This window comes from Xenopus tropicalis, chromosome 8 (genome assembly GCF_000004195.4).
Source record: "Xenopus tropicalis strain Nigerian chromosome 8, UCB_Xtro_10.0, whole genome shotgun sequence".
NCBI lineage: Eukaryota > Metazoa > Chordata > Amphibia > Anura > Pipidae > Xenopus > Xenopus tropicalis.
The window spans coordinates 108,011,956-108,032,392 of NC_030684.2; the positions used below are offsets into that span (position 1 = coordinate 108,011,956).

Genomic DNA, 20,437 nt, shown 5'->3' on the forward strand with positions numbered 1-20,437 from the left:
ACCTACATATAAACTTCACTATGCCAGATAAAAATGTCAGACGTTAAAACAACAGTTCTGAAAGCTACATCTACTGTGCCCTTCCAAAACTGAAGTTTAATTAATTGTAAAAATTGCTAAAAATGTAAAAGTGCTCAATAAAGCAAACTTCTCACATTTTCTATTATTTTTATCTGCACTTTTATGTATGCAAAACCCTGACTTAATTTTTTAACTAATTTTTCATTATTATAGCGATTGCTGTTTTCCACAAGTATTCCAAACCTCATCATCACCATTAAAGCCACACCTAATGTTTTTTTAATTGCTGTAACTTGTCTGTATTTGTCCTGGGGAAAAAAAGCCATAATGAAAAACATGACATTAGTGTGCCAGCAAAATCATTTCACAACATTGCATAACCAGACAGAATTCTGTTGTTCACACTGGCAATAGCTTGAGTCAGACTTGCCCAGGACAACTAAATTGGCAGCTTATATCTGCCCGTGTATGGCCACCTTTTGAATGCCAAGAGATAAGTGGACAAGAAGCACATATTATTACGCACTTAGTCACAGACTTGTATAACCTTTACAGAGTTGTGTGTGAGAGAATGGCACCTGTTTAATACAGTGCAAAAGTTATCACTTTAAAGGTAAATTGTCAGCAAAAGCTTATCTTGGGTACCATAGCCATAGATACTGTCTAGCTGTCTGTCTAGCTGACTGTCAGTTATCTATTCATCATCTATCTAACTGCATATCAAGGATCACTTTATTTGCTTAGAAACTTGGGTCAACTTATTATAATTTATTCCCATTTGGATGATCACCCACCCCCCAAACCCTCCACGTGCACACAGCATCATGTTACATTTCATTTACTTTTGCCCACAATCAGGAGTGGAGAACCCAAAGTCCGGCTGAGCTGTGGGTCTGGGTTGGGGGGTCCCACCAGGTCTTTTTCTGGTGCCCCGCCAGCCCAGTCTGACCTTGCATGTATTTACTGTATAAAGTGTCAGCACATTCTGCATCACTGTGCAATACAAGGGTTTATACACAAAACATACAAATAACATATTAAAACAAATTAATACTGGAGGTAAAAAGTGTACTGTGCTCAGTAGAGGAGCAGAAGGTGTGGGATATGGAGTGGAGATGATTAAGAGTTTTTTCAGTACTAAGGCCTAATCCCAAATAAATGTTCCATTTGGCATATACCCAGTGCAATAGCCAAATAATGCCATCCATAACCTTGAGTGGATCCTATTTTGGAGATGACTTTTTAGCCGGAACCTGAGCACATACAGTGGAGGAAATAATTATTTGACCCCTCACTGATTTTGTAAGTTTGTCCAATGACAAAGAAATGAAAAGTAGAACCGCAAAAAGCAAATGGCACTCAGGGCTTAGAGGAAAAATTCCTTTTTAAAAAAGATTTTATTTGCGAAACATTGTTTCGCAAATAAAATCTTTTTTAAAAAGGAATTTTTCCTCTAAGCCCTGAGTGCCATTTGCTTTTTGCGGTTCTACTGGATGCTGGGAGGGTGCCGATCCCTCTGGCAATGTGCACCGGGCGTTCTGATTTGGAGAGCTAGGGTGTGCGGAATAAGCCTCTGTTGTGCTTAAAGAAATGAAAAGTCTCAGAACAGTATCATTTCAATGGTAGGTTTATTTTAACAGTGGCAGATAGCACATCAAAAGGAAAATCGAAAAAAAACTTTAAATAAAAGATAGCAAATGATTTGCATTTCATTGAGTGAAATAAGTTTTTGAACCCTCTAACAAAAAAAGACTTAATACTTAGTGGAAAAACCCTTGTTTGCAAGCACAGAGGTCAAACGTTTCTTGTAATTGATGACCAAGTTTGCGCACATTTTAGGAGGAATGTTGGTCCACTCCTCTTTGCAGATCATCTCTAAATCCCTAAGGTTTCGAGGCTGTCTCTGTGCAACTCTGAGCTTGAATGTGCTTCTTCTTGAGCCACTCCTTTGTTGCCTTTGCTGTATGTTTTGGGTCATTGTCGTGCTGGAACACCCATCCACGACCCATTTTCAGTTTCCTGGCAGAGGGAAGGAGGTTGTCGTTAAGGATTTCACGATACATGGCTCCGTCCATTTTCCCGTTAATGCGAATAAGTTGTCCTGTGCCCCTAGCAGAAAAACACCCCCAAAGCAAAATGTTTCCACCCCCATGCTTGACGATGGGGACGGTGTTTTGGGGGTCATAGGCAGCATTTTTCTTCCTCCAAACACAGCGAGTTGAGTTAATGCCAAAGAGCTCTATTTTGGTCTCATCAGACCACAGCACCTTCTCCCAGTCACTCACAGAATCATTCAGGTGTTCATTGGCAAACTTCAGACGGGCCTGCACATGTGCCTTCTTGAGCAGGGGGACCTTGCGAGCCCTGCAGGATTTTAATCCATTGCGGTGTAATGTGTTTCCAATGGTTTTCTTGGTGACTGTGGTCCCTGCTAATTTGAGGTCATTAACTAACTCCTCCCATGTAGTTCTAGGATGCTTTTTCACCTTTCTCAGAATCATTGACACCCCACGAGGTGAGATCTTGCGTGGAGCCCCAGAGCGAGGTCGATTGATGGTCATTTTGTGCTCCTTCCATTTTCGAACAATCGCACCAACAGTTGTCACCTTCTCTCCCAGCTTCTTGCTAATGGTTTTGTAGCCCATTCCAGCCTTGTGCAGTTCTACAATTTTGTCTCTGACATCCTTGGACAGCTCTTTGGTCTTTCCCATGTTGGAGAGTTTGGAGTCTGCTTGATTGATTGATTCTGTGGACAGGTGTCTTTTATACAGGTGACTAGTTAAGACAGGTGTCCTTAATGAGGTTGACTAATTGAGTAGAAGTGTCTAACCACTCTGTGGGAGCCAGAACTCTTAATGGTTGGTAGGGGTTCAAAAACTTATTTCACTCAATGAAATGCAAATCAGTTGCTATCTTTTATTTAAAGTTATTTTTTAAATTTTCCTTTTGATGTGCTATCTGCCACTGTTAAAATAAACCTACCATTGAAATGATACTGTTCTGAGACTTTTCATTTCTTTGTCATTGGACAAACTTACAAAATCAGTGAGGGGTCAAATAATTATTTCCTCCACTGTAGCTACGTAGATGCTAAAAAAATCGAGTAATGTGATTCCAACTGTTTAAGGAATATCGAACAGCATTCACAGTTTACTGTTAGTAATAGTCTTACACTACTATGATTACTTTTTAACTACTGGGCTCCTTTCTAAAGATAAATTAAGCATCTTTACTTCTTAATACTTTAAGGCCATGGCCCACAAGGAGATTAGTTGGCCACTGTACATCTTGGAAAACAAAGTGATGCGTATGCCTTCCCACTGGCAAATTACTTTAATGCCGGTGGGAGGCATTTTGGGGAGACTATTCCCTTATACTCATAGGGGGATTAGTCACCCGCGGTTAAATCTCAGCTTCCACAGGCAACTAATCTACCCATGGGCCATGGCCCTAAGGGCAGTAGCAGACGGGGAGATTAGTTGCCCCACAACTTCGGTGACTTCGGCAAATCGCGGCGCCACATATGCCATCCCACCGGCGATTTACATTCTTGCCGGTGGGATGGCAATGAGGGGAGATTAGTCACCCGCGACAACGAAGATTTGTTGTGCGACGACTAATCTCACCGTCTGCCACTGCCCTAAGGGAATAGGAAATAAAGAGAAAACAATTCCTTTTATCTTTCAGATCTTTGAATATATTTGACTTCCCTTCTAAAACATCAAGTGTAGCCACCTTTTTGAGAAAACAATTCTAACCTTTTATAAGCTGAACTGCATTTTGACAACATTATCCGCAGTGTCTAAAAACCAGTATATCTGATGTATGCTGTTTCTCTCAGGTTCTTATCTTCTGTCAAACCACTTGTTATCGGCTGGCATTTCCAACTGTTTCTGAAACAATGTTAATTACTTGTTCTTTACAACCAGTAAGACAAGAAAAATTACTTGACTATTATCTTGTGTCAAAATGAACCCAAGGGTATCCTTTGTACTTTACATCAAGGAACCGGGGCCCTGTACTTCTTACTTGCAAGGGTTTATTCGCAAAGGGTGTACCGCTACAAGGACTGGACTTAGAGGAGGCCGTAAAGTGATGGCAGATGGGGTTTGAAGAGAGATGTTTCCCCAGTAAGGACACAAGGCATATAAGACAAGCCAAAGGAATGTTTCCCCTGACTATTTAAACCAGCATTGGGCCTGGAACTAGCATATTTGAAAGGGATGGGCAGCACAAAAAATTCCTTTGCACTAAAGCCAACCCTGTTTTTCTGAAGTTCGTATACGAGGCACTTTTAGGGAAGCTGTGTTTGAGAGCCAGAGGGCTATCTGTCAGCAAACAGAGGGCCAAGGAGCAATGTGATTACTTCAGCAATGCCCTAAACAAATTGGTTTAACTGGAAAATGCACAGGCTCAAGGCCTGCAACAGAAAGTTCATATGTGTATTGCAGGTGTTGCTTTTCCTGTTTTGTTTCTTTTGTTTGAACACTGATTGGGGGCTCTGTACTGATCTCTAAGTGAACAAACTAGAGCCACGTTACATATACAGCGTACCTGTTTGCTGTTGTTTAAAGCCCATGTGTAATGAAAATGAAATTCAGGAGGAGAGATTCATTCTTAAAAAGTGGGTGATTGTACGTACAGTAAAGTATAATCAGTATATAACTGATTACATCAATAAGAATCATTTATACAAATATAATTTACAGTATACACATTTATATATAATTTATTGTTGTATACAATTGAATTAAGTTAATGAGGACAAACAAGCACTCAGATTATTTCAACATACATTAAACAAAATTCAGCATAAATTTCAACAAAATTAGTACCACCAACAACTTCAAAACTTAATTGCAAACAAATTGAATTCCATCCTCCATGTGATGTAATGCATGTAATGTCACCAGTAAAGGACACTGCTAACCAACTGCTGAAATGCGAAATGAGCTCAAAAAGTCTGCAACATAATATACTCCACAGGCTTCTGCTCTTTGAATTGCATCATCAATAAATACCAACCATGTTCATAGTTAATTAATGGTATATTGATATAATGCGTTATAAGAAGCCTAGAAAGAAATGCCCTAGACACCTACATATAAGTACAGATACAGTAGTAATAACAGTAATAACATTTCTGGCCTTCATGTGATAGTGAATCATCCCACACAAATACTTAGTAATATATATTAAGTGAATTGTCAAGGACAAAGAAGAAGAGACTTAAGAATACTCAGCTGGATCTTAGGTGTAGAAAGGCTTTCCACAGTTTCTAGGTGGCAAAAAAATGCTGCATACATTACTCATGCTGTGAGACATCTGTTGGTGACAACATACGATTCTGTACATTGTGTACATTTTTTAGTCATGCCATTTTTGTCCAGTATAAATGTATTGCAATACATGGACAAACAATCTCTGTTCTTTAAAGGAGAGGGCATGTTTTAGTAGCTTGGTATGCAAACGGGAAGATTCAATTTGATGAGAAAGACTTATCCCCTAATTTAATTTTCCTATAGAGCCATATGCAATTCAATGAGAAAAAGTTATCTTGTTGCTGTCTGTATGAATTTTGTGTTTATGGCCTCATAGCACCCCCACCTAATGATTTAAAATGTAGTGGTGAGCACAACTGTCCCTTGTTTGCTATAGTTTATACATGAGCATTGACCAGCTCCATGGTGTAGCAGTTGTAGCACCCACCCTCCCAGTAACAGTCAGGTGATACCAGTGGAGCCAATAAAAGGGCAACCATTCAGTGTTTTTAACCTTGAAAGCAAGCAGTTTGCAGTCCATTTATTAAATGCATATTGAAAAAGAAGAATTCTTAATGAATCAGACAAAAGGGAGTGTACAACTGGCCCCATCGTTGATAACTTTGACGAAGTTGGCCAGCTTGAAGTATATTGCAATATATGGACAAACAATCCCTGTTTTGCTTAAAGATGAAGGAATTTCTTGGTAGCTTAATGTACAGAATGTCTTAATGTCCTATATATATTGATAATGTGTAAGTGCAGAGGACCTCTTGTTGCTAAATAAATATATGTATGTATATATATATATATATATATATATATATATATATATATATACAGAAAAGAATAGAGCACACCCTAATAATAATCAAATGCCCCGGGTGCTTGCAAAAACCATGGGGCACATTTACTATGGGTCGAATCCGAGTCCGAATGGAAAAAATTCGGATTGGAAACGAACGTTTTGCGACTTTTTCGTATTTTTTGCGATTTTTTCGGCGCCTTTTTCGTTACCAATACGATTTGCGCGAAAAAACGCGAGTTTTTCGTAGCCATTCCGAAAGTTGCGATTTTTTCGTAGCGTTAAAACTTGCGCGAAAAGTTGCGCTTTTTTCGTAGCGTTAAAACTTAAAAGGCGCGACGTTTTGCGCAAGTTTTAACACTACGAAAAAATCGCAAGTTTTAACGCTACGAAAAAATCGCAACTTTCGGAATGGCTACGAAAAACTCGCGTTTTTCCGCAAAAATCGTATAGGTAACGAAAAAGTCGCGATAATTTTCCGAAAAAATCGCAAAATACCGATCATTACGAAAAAAACGCAATCGGACGCATTCGGCCCGTTCGTGAGTAAGTAAATGGGCCCCCATGTGTATAGCAAGACAATGAGCCGCACACACAGGGACTTTGTTAGAAAGTCCCTGTGTGTGCGGCTCATTGTCTTGCTATATATATATATATATACAGTATATAAAAATTATAGGTCATTTATAGAAAAAGCAAGTAAGCTTTATTAAATTAAACCATACCCAATAAATCAGTTTGGTCTAAGTATTATTGCCTATATTATTGCCTAGCAACAGTGTAATATCTCCTACAGAGGAGACCATTAGTAAAACATTGTACATCAATGTAAGGGTAAAGACATTGGGCAAATATCTGTCAATTTATTGCCTTTTTTTCTGTGAAATTCCAATTCAGCCCATGTATATATTAAATATTTATAGTGTTCTAAGTAAGTTAAATAGAAAACAGTTATTTACTTACATTTAAAAATGTGTGAGTCATGTTTGTGCTTGCATAGGTAAGTATAAACAAACACTCACATGTCCTCCCATTCCTCCCAAAGCAACAGCTCTGTCACTTTATTGCTGACATTCTCGCTACAGGATATGTATAACTGAATATTCAGATAATAACAGAGTGTCAGAATTACCATATAGCAGACCCCATGGGGGGGGGGGCAGAGGAAGGGGCCTGGACTGTGGGTCTGCATATGGTAGTGCCCCCCCCCCCCCCCAAGGCTCTCTGTCGGTTTAAATTTGCCACTTGTAAACGGGCAGGCAACCATGTAGGGAATGAGGAGGGCGTGTGCTGCCCCCCCCCAAGGATTGTTTTGCCAGGGGGCAGATATTTCAAGTTACGACTCTGACCAGTCACTTATTTTATCTCAAACCCATTATTTACACCACTGCTTAGCAACATGATCATGATAATTGGGGCTAAAGCTGCACTAAGTAAAATATATATAGTAATGTACAATAATTGAACAGTTTGCATTCAGCTTACTGAACTACCAGAAACAAAAATGGAAAACACATTTCAAAGACTTGAATTCTAGAAAAGAGTAAAAACCAGAAAATAATGGAACATCTAAAGCAAACAGAAATTCTAATTGGTTGATATGTTTAATTCTATGTTTAAGCACTGGTGTAATTTAGTACTTATGTAAGTAAATCAACCCCTAGATGTGGAATGTGGCTTGAGAGGACTTGGGCTATGTCTAAATGCAGCTAGAAATGTAAAAGATGATCTTTGGCTTAAATGTCTCTATAAAACAACAGCCTGGGAAGATTTTTGACAAAACAAATTTGAAGTTAGCAGGTAATAAATTACTGACTACTGTCAGGAATTGTAGGCCCCTATATGGATGTATTCAACCTGAATGCAGGGGTCCCCAACCTTTTTTACCCGAGAGCCACATTCAAATGTAAAAATAGTTGGGAAACAACACAAGTGAAAAATAAGTTCTGGGGTGCCAAGAAAGGGCTGTGATTTGCTATTTGGTAGCCCCTATATTTGTCATGCACATGGTCTTTATGCCTCAAAAACTTGCCTCCAAGCAAATACTTCAAAAATAAGCATCTGCTTTAAGGCCACTGGGAGCAACATCCAAGGGGTTGGTGAGCAACATGTTGCTCCTGAGACACTGGTTGGGGAGCACTGTCTTAACGTATTGTTCATTTTGGACCAATTTCCTGGCTCCACATATACTGATCTGAAAATCCAGCACAACATCAATAAGCAGCAAAAAGGATGAAACTGGGATCTAAACAGCAGTTACCCTGACTATGCATTAAATGTCTGTGGGTAAGTTTCAATCTACATGGTATTCTATGAAAATGGAAATAAAACTTGGTTTCCTGCTGTTTTGCATACAAATAAGGAGAGGATCTGCTCATTTCAAATGTGTTCTACATATTGGTCACTCCCTACCCTCAAATGACAATGCCATGAGTTAAAATGAGAGACACATTTACATTCACACATTGTTGACATGAGCTCATTCAGTTGGGCTTATGTAGAAAGTTGTATAGACACTTCATCAACTGCCAGAAATAAACATTTTATTTTGTTAAAAGTTTATTTTTTTCTCGTCATAGGGCAGTGAGGGGTGGGCACTTCACAAGTGCAGAAGAGCCAAAATTCTGATTTAAAAATTGGAATTTCAGCTCTTTTTAGTTACCAGGGCTTTTTGCTGCCCCTGGTAACATGTCAGGTGCTGTCACCTGAGGCGAGTTTCTTGACTTGCCTAATGGCAGCAGTGCCCCTGCCATGCCAAGCAACCCCTTTCTCACCTTGACACAGAGAATGTGTGCACCGCCCAAAATAGAATGCTGAGGGACCCAGAATCTAGTAAATGATTGCATAAAAGCAAAAGGAAAAAAAATCACTGGTTGAGAAACTTTCCAAAAATAATTACTTTTTACTTGTATTGTGGGATTGAACATGTGACCTGGCAACCCATTCACCACTATGCAACATATTCAGGGGCTGGGTTATTATAAACCCCTTGAGCAGGCTGGAAGCCATAACTATATCCCATAATTATCTGGCCCTGGGACCTTTAGCAGCACAGCCCTGCAATAGTACTATTATTTTGTTATACGTTATTAAAGTAATACTGTTATGGCAAAACATGTGTTTTTTTTAAATGCATCAGTTAATAGAGCTTCTCCAGCAGAATCCTGCATTAAAATTTGTTTTTCAAAAACACAGATTTTTTTTTATATTTTTGAAATTTCACATGGGGCTAGCCATATTTTTCATTTCCCAGGGTACTACAGCCATGTGACCTGTGCTCTGATAAACTTCAGTCACACTTTACTGCTGAGCTGAGAAATGGAAAGGTAGCAAGATAGCAGCTACCAGAGGCAATCTGGGGGGGGGGCAGCATTGCTAGTGCAGAAGAGCCAAATAACCGGTAAATGGAATATTGTCTCTTAAAGTTGCCAGGAGCGACTTTTTTTCACCCCTGGTAAATTATGTGGTGCTGCCGCCTGAGGCAAGTTTCTCAACTCACCTCATAACAGCAGTTCCCCTGGCTCCCAGTAGATATCAGAATAGCACTCAATAGTAAGAAATCCAAGTCCAGCTTGGGACTCCTCCAGTTACCTGGGAGTAGGAGAAACAATAGGTTACCCGAAAGCTGTTCTAATGTGTAGTGCTGGCTTCTGAAAGCTCAGACTCAGGCACAATGCACTGCATATAAACCAATATTACATGAGATGGCTGCCTATCCACCAATATTACAACTAAATTATTATTATTATTATTTGCTATGTAAACAGGGTAATTCAGAAATAAAAAGTGTACCATAAAATTCATAACAGCCCTTTTAATATTATGTTCCAGTGGGTAAAAAGTTTATGATGTTATAAATAAACTGTGTATTATTTTTGTTACTAAATTTCTTCCAATGTCATACATGCCACTGGTCTGACTGTCCTTGACAGAGTTGCAAAACGTGTTCACAGAGTTGCAAAAATAAAAGTTTCCCATTCTGGTGATAAAGTCAACTTTCTTTTCACTACAAAAAGAGAATCTGAAAAAAAGCAAAGAAAACAAAGCCAACCCTCCCACACACACGTCCCAGGACAGGTTGAGAAAGGAGGAAGTGAGTGGCAGAGTTTACAACAGACTTCTCGGCACTTCTCTGTCAGCCTGCAAGGCACAAGCACTCCCTGCTGCTGCATCTCTTTACCTAGCATCACGTACCCCCCACAGCTTTGTGTTTTGGATGATTCCTACGGAAGTTTCAAGCGAAAGCGGAATGAACCATGCGGGGGGTTCAGGGGAGCCCCCTCCTTCTCCAAATGCTAGCAGCGTGAGGAAGCGCCTCAGTGTTGGGGAGTTGCGGTTGTTCTTTGAGACTCGGTGCACGGCGGAGTGGAACGGGGAGAGGGAGCCGAGGAAGAGGAGGATGGGTAGCGGGAGTTGGCATAGGAGCAATGGGGAGGTTGTGGAGGAGCCACGGATGGGGAGCTGGGATCCCCAAGCTATCCCACATTTAATGGTTACCAGCTCCGAGGAGCCGCCACCACCTCCTCCCAGCCCAAGCGCTGTGCTGCTGGAATTGCCCGGCTGGAATGGACTGAAGGGAGAAGGCTTGCTCAAGCTGGCCAGCCGCAGGCTCTCTGTGTCCAACACTTCGCTCTCCTCCACCGGCTCTTCTTCTGCTGTGGAGGACTCGGAAGACGATCTGCTGAGCGACTCTGAGAGCAAAAGCCAGGGACATGTGGATCTAGAGCATAGTGAGGAGAACAGCCTGGTGAGTGTGCCATCCTGGGCTACTGCTTGCTACTGGCCACTTACTCTACTGTAAGGGGTCTTACTGGGACTTGCTGGAAAGGGGGACTCATGGGGGACTGAATGACATCTGGGTGGTGAATAACTGGTACCTGATTTAAAGGGGGACTCATGGGGGACTTAATGACACCTGGGTGGTGAAACTGGTACCTGATTTAAAGGGGGACTCATGGGGGACTTAATGACACCTGGGTGGTGAGTAACTGGTACCTGATTTAAAGGGGGACTCATGGGGGACTGAATGACATCTGGGTGGTGAATAACTGGTACCTGATTTAAAGGGGGACTCATGGGGGACTGAATGACACCTGGGTGGTGAGTAACTGGTACCTGATTTAAAGGGGGACTCATGGGGGACTGAATGACACCTGGGTGGTGAAACTGGTACCTGATTTAAAGGGGGACTCATGGGGGACTGAATGACACCTGGGTGGTGAAACTGGAACCTGATTTAAAGGGGAACTCATGGGGGACTGAATGACACCTGCTGTAAAGGGATACTTATTGGAGCATGGTTGGTACTATCTGTACAAGGAGTCTGGGTGGTGAATAACGGGAATTCGATTTAAAGGGGCACTGCTTGGTGGGCAATTGGTGCCTGCTTTAGAGTGGCACACATGACAACAAATGGTATCTGAGATTTACTTGATTGGTGATCAGTAACCTGGTTTAAAATGGCACCGATTGATGAGTAACTGTTTCCAGCTCTAAAGAGGCATTGACTGGTACGCGACTGGTACTTGCTTTTAAAGAGGCACTGATTGGTGCGTGGCACCCAGTTAAAGTGTAACTGTTTGATGAGTGGCACCTTCTTTAATGGGGAGCTAATTGGTGACTGGCACCTGCTTTAAAGTGGCACTGAGTGGTAAGCGGTTGATTTCTGCTGTTAAGGAGCAATGAAGTGGTTTCTGTTGAAAAGGGTCACTGATGTAAATTGACTAATTGGAAAATGTCTGGAACTGGCTAAGAAGGGGCACTGGTTGGTGAGTAACCAGGACCTGCTGTAAAGGAGCACTGAGTGTTGATTGACTGGTACCTATTGTAAGGGGACACTGATTCGAGACAGAATAGTGCCATCTATAAAAACAGCACTGGTTGAGGAAAGACTGGCATGTTCCTTAAAAGGGCAGTGATTACAGTGTGACTGATACCATCTTTTGAAGGGCGCCGGTTGGCTACTCTCTGTTGTTGTATAATGGACACTCACACAATGTCAGTGCTGTTTATAGATGGGGCTGGTATGCTGTATTGGTATTTCCTCAAATATGTTACTGATATATGATTGGTATCTTGTTCAATATATGACACATGTCAGGTTATGTGCCAAAAAAGGGAAAACATTGGTGTCTTTTTCTATATAAACTTTGTATCATGCAGAAGCACATGTATTATACACCCACTGCTGCATGGGAGGGGGAACAGTGGCATATTGGTTGTACAGTGGGGACTGTCTGCTACACAAAGTACACAGGCGTTCCTGCCTCTAGTGATTAGTGTGCTGTAGTGTGAAGAATCAATTAATTCTGGTACAGATCTTATAGAAACTTGCTGACATGTAAAACTGTTGCTTACCTGTCTCACTCACTTGTTAGACTGTTCTTTAACTTTCAACTATAAGGAAAGTATTCATTCATAAATAATAACATTCTCATACACCATTTAAGATATTTTCATTTAGTTTAGCCACAGATGTAACTGAAATTTTGTTTTAAAGGGGCAGTATGTGCACTGGTGCTGAACATACTGTTTGTCTGTTGTTTTAAACTCAAAAAATCTATGGTTTTTGCTATTTCTTAAGCTAAACATACCAAACAGGGATATTGAAACTACCCCATGTTTGGTCCTTGCAAGGTAGATTCCCAGTGCACAGATTATTATTATTATTATTAATAAGACCTTTTATAATTGCATAATTTTCTGATTATCTACCTGGACCAAACATGGAGTAGCCTCAGTTTCCCTGTTTGCCCTGCGGATCTGTTACTTTATGGCAATGGCAATGTAGCTTTTTATAAATATGGCCTCAGAACACTCAAAATCTACGCCCATCACTCACTTTCTATTAGATTTTTATGGGAATCCTGTGAAAATGACAGCACAAACAATGATTACCTGATTTCCATAGGGAGCAATGAGGAAAGGAGTGGTAATTTCCACAGCTTTGATGCTGTGTCTTAGTGAGGAAAGAGTAACACAGGGAAAATTCCCGAAACTGCTCAGTGTGCCATTGTCCTAAGAGGAACCTTTTGGCAGGATGACATGTGTTATATCGATTGGCGTAAAGCTTGTGACAAAGTGGTTGATTTTCATTGTGATGTGATTCAAACCAGCAGATTGTTTATAATATGACACATGCATGGACTAATTGGATTGATAATTTGCCCATTTGAATAAGCAGAAATCATAACAGGATAGGAGATGCAGCCTCTGCACTTCTTGAGTTGCCTACATTCTGTTAAGCTGGCCATACATGGGCCAATATCAGCTAAGGCCTGAGCATTGAACTAATCATTGCATTGAGCAGCATATAGTGCACACTGCAGCTATGCTTAATTAGAATCACTCTAAGAAAAGAAATGTACTTTACAAGGCCCTTTGGAATCAGAGAGATGAGGAAGAAGTCAGCTTTTGAGAAAGTGGCGTGACGCCACGAAACGCGTCAAGCGTATGGCCCTTGCATAACACTCGCACAATGTGTTTTTAATAGATACAATAAACGTGGATTTTATTCAGCGATGTTGTGGCTGCTCCGTATATTTTGCTTTTTCTGATGGATGTTATGCTGTCTGGGTATCAGGAATACGTTGAGCACATACAGAGCTGACCGGTAAGTGCTCCTGTGAAAGTTATTTATTTGGGGAAGTCAGACAGAATGTAAAGTAAAGTTTTGAATGCGAGTGTGTGAGGAGGTAATGAGAGAGGAGTTGAAGAGAAATTCATTAGAGAAGCATAACGAGGATTGATGAGTATTTGGACAGATATTTGGACAGAGCTGATTGGCCCACATATGGTGTCAAATCTATGATCTAGATCAGTGCTGTCCAACTGGCGACCCCCCTCTGTGTGGCCCCCCACCTGTCTGGCTGCTTTGATGGCTTACTCTTGTGTAAGCTTTAAATGGTATCAGTACTGTGATTAACTGCCCCCCCCCTGCATGGTTCTCACCTCAGATTCAGGCTGTAATCAGGTTGTATTGTTTAAATATGTAATCCCCTGTGTTGTTCACACCTTTTAATCTCTGCATTGTTCACCCCCTGCAGTGTTCACACCTCAGGCTCAGGCTGTAATCACTCCCATTGTTCCCCTGTTCACACCTCAGGAGCAGTAGAAACCCACAAATAATCCCTGCATACTACAAAAAGAACATATACTGAGGTGGTACTGCAATTAAAAAGTTTTTTTAATATATAGTTATTGTGCAGACTGTAGGAGCAGTGCCAGCATTGTGTCATTGTAGGCTGCCTGTGTGTGCCATACACACAGGCAGCCTAGGGCAAGCAGAGTATGGCACACACAGGCAGGGTAGGGAAGGCAGAGTATGGCACACACAGGCCAAGTTTGGCACAAACCAGCCAAGAATGGCACACACAGTGAAAGTATGGCACACGCAGGCAGGGTAGGGAAGGCAGAGTATGGCACACAAAGGCAGGGTAGGGAAGGCAGAGTATGGCACACACAGGCAGGGTAGGGCAGGCAGAGTATGGCACACACAGGCCAAGTATGGCACAAACCAGCCAAGAATGGCACACACAGTGAAAGTATGGCACGCAGGCAGGGTAGGGAAGGCAGAGTATGGCACACACAGGCAGGGTAGGGAAGGAAGAGTATGGCACACACAGGCAGGGTAGGGAAGGCAGAGTATGGCACACACAGGCAGGGTAGGGAAGGCAGAGTATGGCACACACAAAGGCAGGGTAGGGCAGGCAGAGTATGGCACACAGGCAGGGTAGGGCAGGCAGAGTATGGCCGGTTTTTGCTGTACTACAACCATTAATATGGGTATGATCATGTGATAACATGGGTGTGGTTTCAAGTGGGTGTGGTTTCAAAAAGGGGAGTGGTCAAAACTGGCTTCCATTATCGGCCCTCCACCACGTAGGTCGGAAAAATTCCGGCCCTCGGTACAACAGAAGTTGGACAGCACTGATCTAGATTGATACTGGTTAGGACCACAATGGGGCCACAATGTTGGTTCAGTCCACTCTGCATAGGTCTTTATAGGCCCCTATTATGATCCACAGTTTGGCCTGGGTCCTAAATGTAACATTGTAAGACTACAAATTTCCAGGGGAAGGGTAATATTTACACTTCCCAGTGTTGCATTCTGCACTGCCTAGCTAGCCAACAAATGTGCAGAAAAACATACCTAAGGTTTTACCTAGCATCTATGAGAATGTCACTGCATACTTCTACACAAAAGAACAATTGTTTCCTAAAAGTAAATGAATAGTTATTGCTGACATGTATTTATGATGTATTTATTTTTTAAAGGCAGAGATAAAAATACCTTTTAAAAAATATCATCTTGGGTGCAAACATAAGCTGTAGAATAGGAATTTAAATTATTGTGCTAAAGATAATTAGTTTAAGTACATAAATTATTCTCCCATACACACACACTTAAAGGGGTTGTAAATCCAGCCATAATGCTGTCCAACTGTGCTGCCTAGTTTTGCTTTAGAAGTTGCCAAAAACATAATTATAGATGCAAGAAAATTTACCAATGAGAATAGTACAGATAAAAAGCTCAATTATAAATGCAAAAGAATTGACCAATGAGAATGCAGATTCCCATCCCTATGTCAGACATCTTGCTGTTATCTTACATATAGAGATGTTTTGTCAATTTTTTTCCTTCATTATATGACACTGGAATCAGACATGGGGATAAGGACAGACTTGTTCAGTGCTGGGAAACTGTATTTAATATTTCCAGCTCCAATTGCAGGAACAAAAAACATGGAGCCAGATTTATACAGATCAGCTGGGATTCTCATTGGATGATTTTTCGCATTTTAAAGCAGCTGCTGGCTATGAAGATTTGGGAAAAAGTTAAGAAAAAGTTTTATTGTGCAATATTGGTTTAAGAATACAACCCTGATGTTGCTGGACTACAGTTCCCAGAATGCCTCAACCTTCATTATATATTACATTATTCTGGGATTTGTAGTCCAGCAACAATTGAGTTTGGTTGAACAGTGCAGTGCAGCAGGGTTAACTTCCCTTTTAAAATGCAGAAAATCATACATTTTCATGATAAGTAACATGCATGGGGACAAGCAAATATTTTTAAGGAAAGTGGGACAACATGATGGCATAAAGTGAGGCAAAATCTGACAAATGCACCCATTGAAATGCATTAGAATAGTAGTTAACTGCAATATATATGCAGAAATGTAAAATTTGTGTTTGACTTTATTACTTTGGGATACAGGTATGGGATCCATTATCCGGAACTCCATTATTCAGATCCAAATTACAGGAAGGCCATCTTCCATTTTAATCAAATACTGTCCTGTCTCACTTTTACCGCTTGCCTCTAAGATCCAAGAATGTATTGTGTTTTCCCGTATCACTAGTTTAACAACCATAATCTGTTGGACCCACTCAAATTCTCCTCCTCGCATCAAGGGGAGTCCAGGCCCTTTCACTGCTAAAGTCCTTATCATGACTTCCCATAAAAACAAGAATAACAAACTCCTTCTCCTAACCTTGAAAGCCCTTCATTCCTCTGTATCTCACTACATCACTTCTCTGTCTCCATATGTTCTTGGGTGAGGGTTTAGATTAAAAGGAAATGGATCACTGGAAAGGGCAACTAAATCCCGAAGTCATAGTTTGTCATTGTCTGCATTCTCACACACCAAGTGACACCAGAGTGTCTCTCTCTGTTCTGATGTCTTGGGAAATCTGTGTAAACCTGTGTAATAGATATAATTAGATCAAACTGTTTTGACTCTCTGTAGAAATTGATTGTTTAAAAGACATGTCAAACTGGCTTTAAAGGGGTTATACCACCTTGTTCAGGTAAAATAATATGTCTGGTTTAACAGAAATGACCTGCAAGGCCCAGACTGGCAATCTGTGGATTCTGGCAAATGCCAGAGAGGCTGCTGTAAGATGCTATAGACAGTCACTATTTATTGGGCCGGTGGGGGGCAGTTTAGGCCTCTGTGTACTTGAAATGCCAGGGCCTATTTTGAATCCCAGTCCAGACTTGTGCTGCATAACCCAACTGGTGGCACTGTTCTGTTACTGCTTATGGCTTTTAGTAAAACAGGCAGTAATTGGTACTGCAAGTAAGAAACCTTCTAAACTAGACACACTTCTTCAGTCACCCATACATGTCAGGCTCCTTTTCATAAGCTGCTGGAACAACTCTTCAGCATGGGCTATTGCTGCTGTAAGAGAAAGAGTTCAATGCAGATGGAGTATGACTGGAATAAATAAAGCTCTCCGCGGGCATGTAGTTTTAATGTGTCATTTTGAAGAAGCATGTGGAAAGTGAAGTCAAAGTGCCTTCCCTTAGCAAACTGAGAGTCATGAAATGTTTGTTGTTCGAGTAATAGTTGAATCAGCCTTACTGCTCTCTGCCTCGCCATATAAGGGTAGATACATTCTCTAAGTAAATAACTACAATTCTCTGGATATCCTTATGTGTATTAACAACTGTCATCTTCATTATCTGTCCCACACATCTCGTTAAAGATTTATATGAATCCCATGGATTGTTTTCCTGCTAATAATGCTAATTCCAGCCTACTGTATCACAGGGTGAATTTAAGGTAACTGTATTGGAACAAGTCTTTAGGCAAAGTCCAGCTTTAGGAAGCTGCTTTATTACACACAGTGCCAATCTGTTAAAGGATTGTATCTTTATTAATTAAATTAAAAAAAGATTAAATCTGCTAAGGTTGTAGTTGCTATATGTTAAACATCAAAGAGTTGGAAAGCATTGCATCCTAATGTCCCATATATGTGCAAGCATTATTTCAGCTTACTGATGAAGCCATCTTTTCTTGGCTTATTATGTGTGAGAAATAGTTTGACACAGAAGTGCACTATATCCTAACAGTTTTTGTCATTATCAAAGAGTGCACCTGACACCTGCATGCTAGTTATACATACAACATAATGTACTTCATGGGGAAAGGAACACACATCTGAGACCACTGCAGTGTCAGAAATGCACTACAGGGTGTCTTCTATGTTGCCTTGCATAGTGCCAGATAGAGAAACTTATACTTATCAGGAGTGTAGGATGGCTTATCCAGCAAGGCAGTAGTCTACATTATATATTCTCCTTGTGGCTAAATATGTACAGCTTCTGTTTTTTTTTCTTTTTCAGTACCACTGCCCTAGGGCAGTTTATTGAACAAAGGGTGTGGGAGTCCTCAAAATGTTTGCACATAGTTCCAACATTGACGCCAACTATTCTGCTTGCAGCAGTTATTGCATTTGACCCAGTGTTCATTCTTTCTAGTCCTCTTTAGTCCTTGCTATTTGTTCTTTAGGATTGGAGGTATATGGGACTAGTTATTCTTTTGTTTTGTCCTAATTCTAATGATCATTACATTAATGCTTTAAAACAGGGATTCTTAACCCCATGCTGGTTATGGTGGTCACCATGTCTCCTCTAAATACAGTGAAAGTGTAAATAAATAAGTCAAGGTACATAAACCAATTTTGGGTCCAAAAGCTTATTTTTATAGACCGCAAACACAAAATCTGTCCAGTAACATTCATTGCTGACTTTTAAGCTAGACATACTTGTTTAGACCTTGGTAAATGAGTGGATCTTTAATTTGGTCACCTACATTTTTTTTTATATATATTCTTTATTTATTTCAAGCAAAAATGAGGTACAGAAAGGAAAAAGGAGAAGGGTAGGATACTTACAACTTACTTACAATACTGCATATATGAGTATACAAGTGAAGAGCAAGTACTGGCAGAAAGTAACTTCTGTTACAGTAAAATCATATAACTATTTTACATTTCTTAACTTCATTATATTCTCCATTAATTCTGAGCATTATGTCAACAGATATGGAGGTTATACCTTGTTGATAAAAGTGAGCCAAGGCTCCCAGATTCTCCAATAGCTAGAGCTATCGTTATGTGCCATGGAGGTTATTTCTTCTAACTTTCTAACTTCATCAACCAGGTGTACCCATTCTAGATACGTGGGTGGTTAAGTGTATTTCCAGCGTCTTGGATTAATGAGGGTTCTAGGTCACCTACATTTTGAGCCAAATCAGGCTAATCATACTTGGTGGAAGCCAAATTATCAGTTCATACCAGATAACTGCATCAATGAGTCAATGTCAATGTCTGCGTGTCCAGTCCCCATTGCTCCATTTGCAAGCAAATTTTCAGTGCGGCTAAGGCGGCATGCTGCCCCTAAATTTGTGCCGCCCTAGGCGGGCCTTTGTGGTCTCACCACAGATCCTAATGATCACCTAATGATATTGAACTGCTATTGTCATTCAACCAGGGCCCCTCCTGCATCAGAACCTTAAGAACCTTGCCTCAGATGGCAGTAAGCGACCAGTTACCAGGTGCGGCAAAAAGCCACCTCTGCTAACTTTAAAGCTGAATTCCTGTTTTTATAAAAACAGAAATTTGGCTCTTCTAGTGTAGAAAGTGCTATAGTCTTCTTGACCCCCTACGCCAGGGATCCCCAACCTTTTATACCCGGGAGCCACATTCAAATGGAAAATGTGTTGGGGAGCAACACAAGCATGAAAAAAGTTCCTGGGGGTGCAAATATAGCTATATATAATTGGCTATTTGGTAGCCCCTGTGTGGACTGAAAGCCTATAAAGGCTCTGTTTGGCTTTACACTGGGTTTTATGCAACAAAAACTTGCTCCCAAGCCAGAAATTCAAAAATGGGCATCTACTTTGAGGCCCCTGGGAGCAACATCCAAGGGGTTGGAGAGCAACATGTTGCTCACGAACCACTGGTTAGGGATCACTGCCCTATGCCAAAGAAGTAGCATCCCCAGAAATGCCCCGCCTTCAGCAATAGAGTTACACTTTAATTAAAATTTAACCAAAGCTGTATGTTGGGAATGTTGGGAGGCAATTAATGATAAAATATAACAGTCTTGAGCCAGAATCCTTATTTTTATTCTCAAATACCTCTCTAAGACTGCCATAATTTGTTCAGGGTGCATCAGCTGTAGAACAGATGAAAATACCGGCTGAACTGTGAATATTGAAGCAAGACCTTTTTTACAGGCAAGCTAAGAACAACAAGTAATAAGCTGTTAAATCTTTAGCCAAACTCACATATTTATATATTTATATGACATATATATGTCAGTGATTACTGTACATACTGTATTATTACTGTTTCAGAGATGGTGAGTCATATACATTTCTCAGATCATTTTGGAATGCCAGGGTATACATCTGAAAACACTTTACTGATATATAAAAATAAAAGGATAATGTTTAAATAACATGATGGCTATGATTACTTTGATGTTCAGCAGCTTTCATTAGGTTTGCAGGGTATGCGTGGATTGCATAAAGAGTGCGCACAAGGCTTTTACTTT

General features: G+C 40.6%; 1 protein-coding gene across 1 annotated transcript in view; it reads left to right on the forward strand.

The window, feature by feature from the left end:
- The first annotated feature begins 10,065 nt into the window (after positions 1-10,065).
- The window catches only part of itpka (inositol-trisphosphate 3-kinase A), a 49,524-nt gene continuing 39,152 nt past the window's right edge, over positions 10,066-20,437 (forward strand). The window contains exon 1 of the mRNA XM_002935350.5: positions 10,066-10,834. Within this exon, the coding sequence (XP_002935396.3) occupies positions 10,304-10,834 (531 nt within the window). The 5' untranslated portion in view covers positions 10,066-10,303. The remainder of the gene's footprint in view (positions 10,835-20,437) is intronic.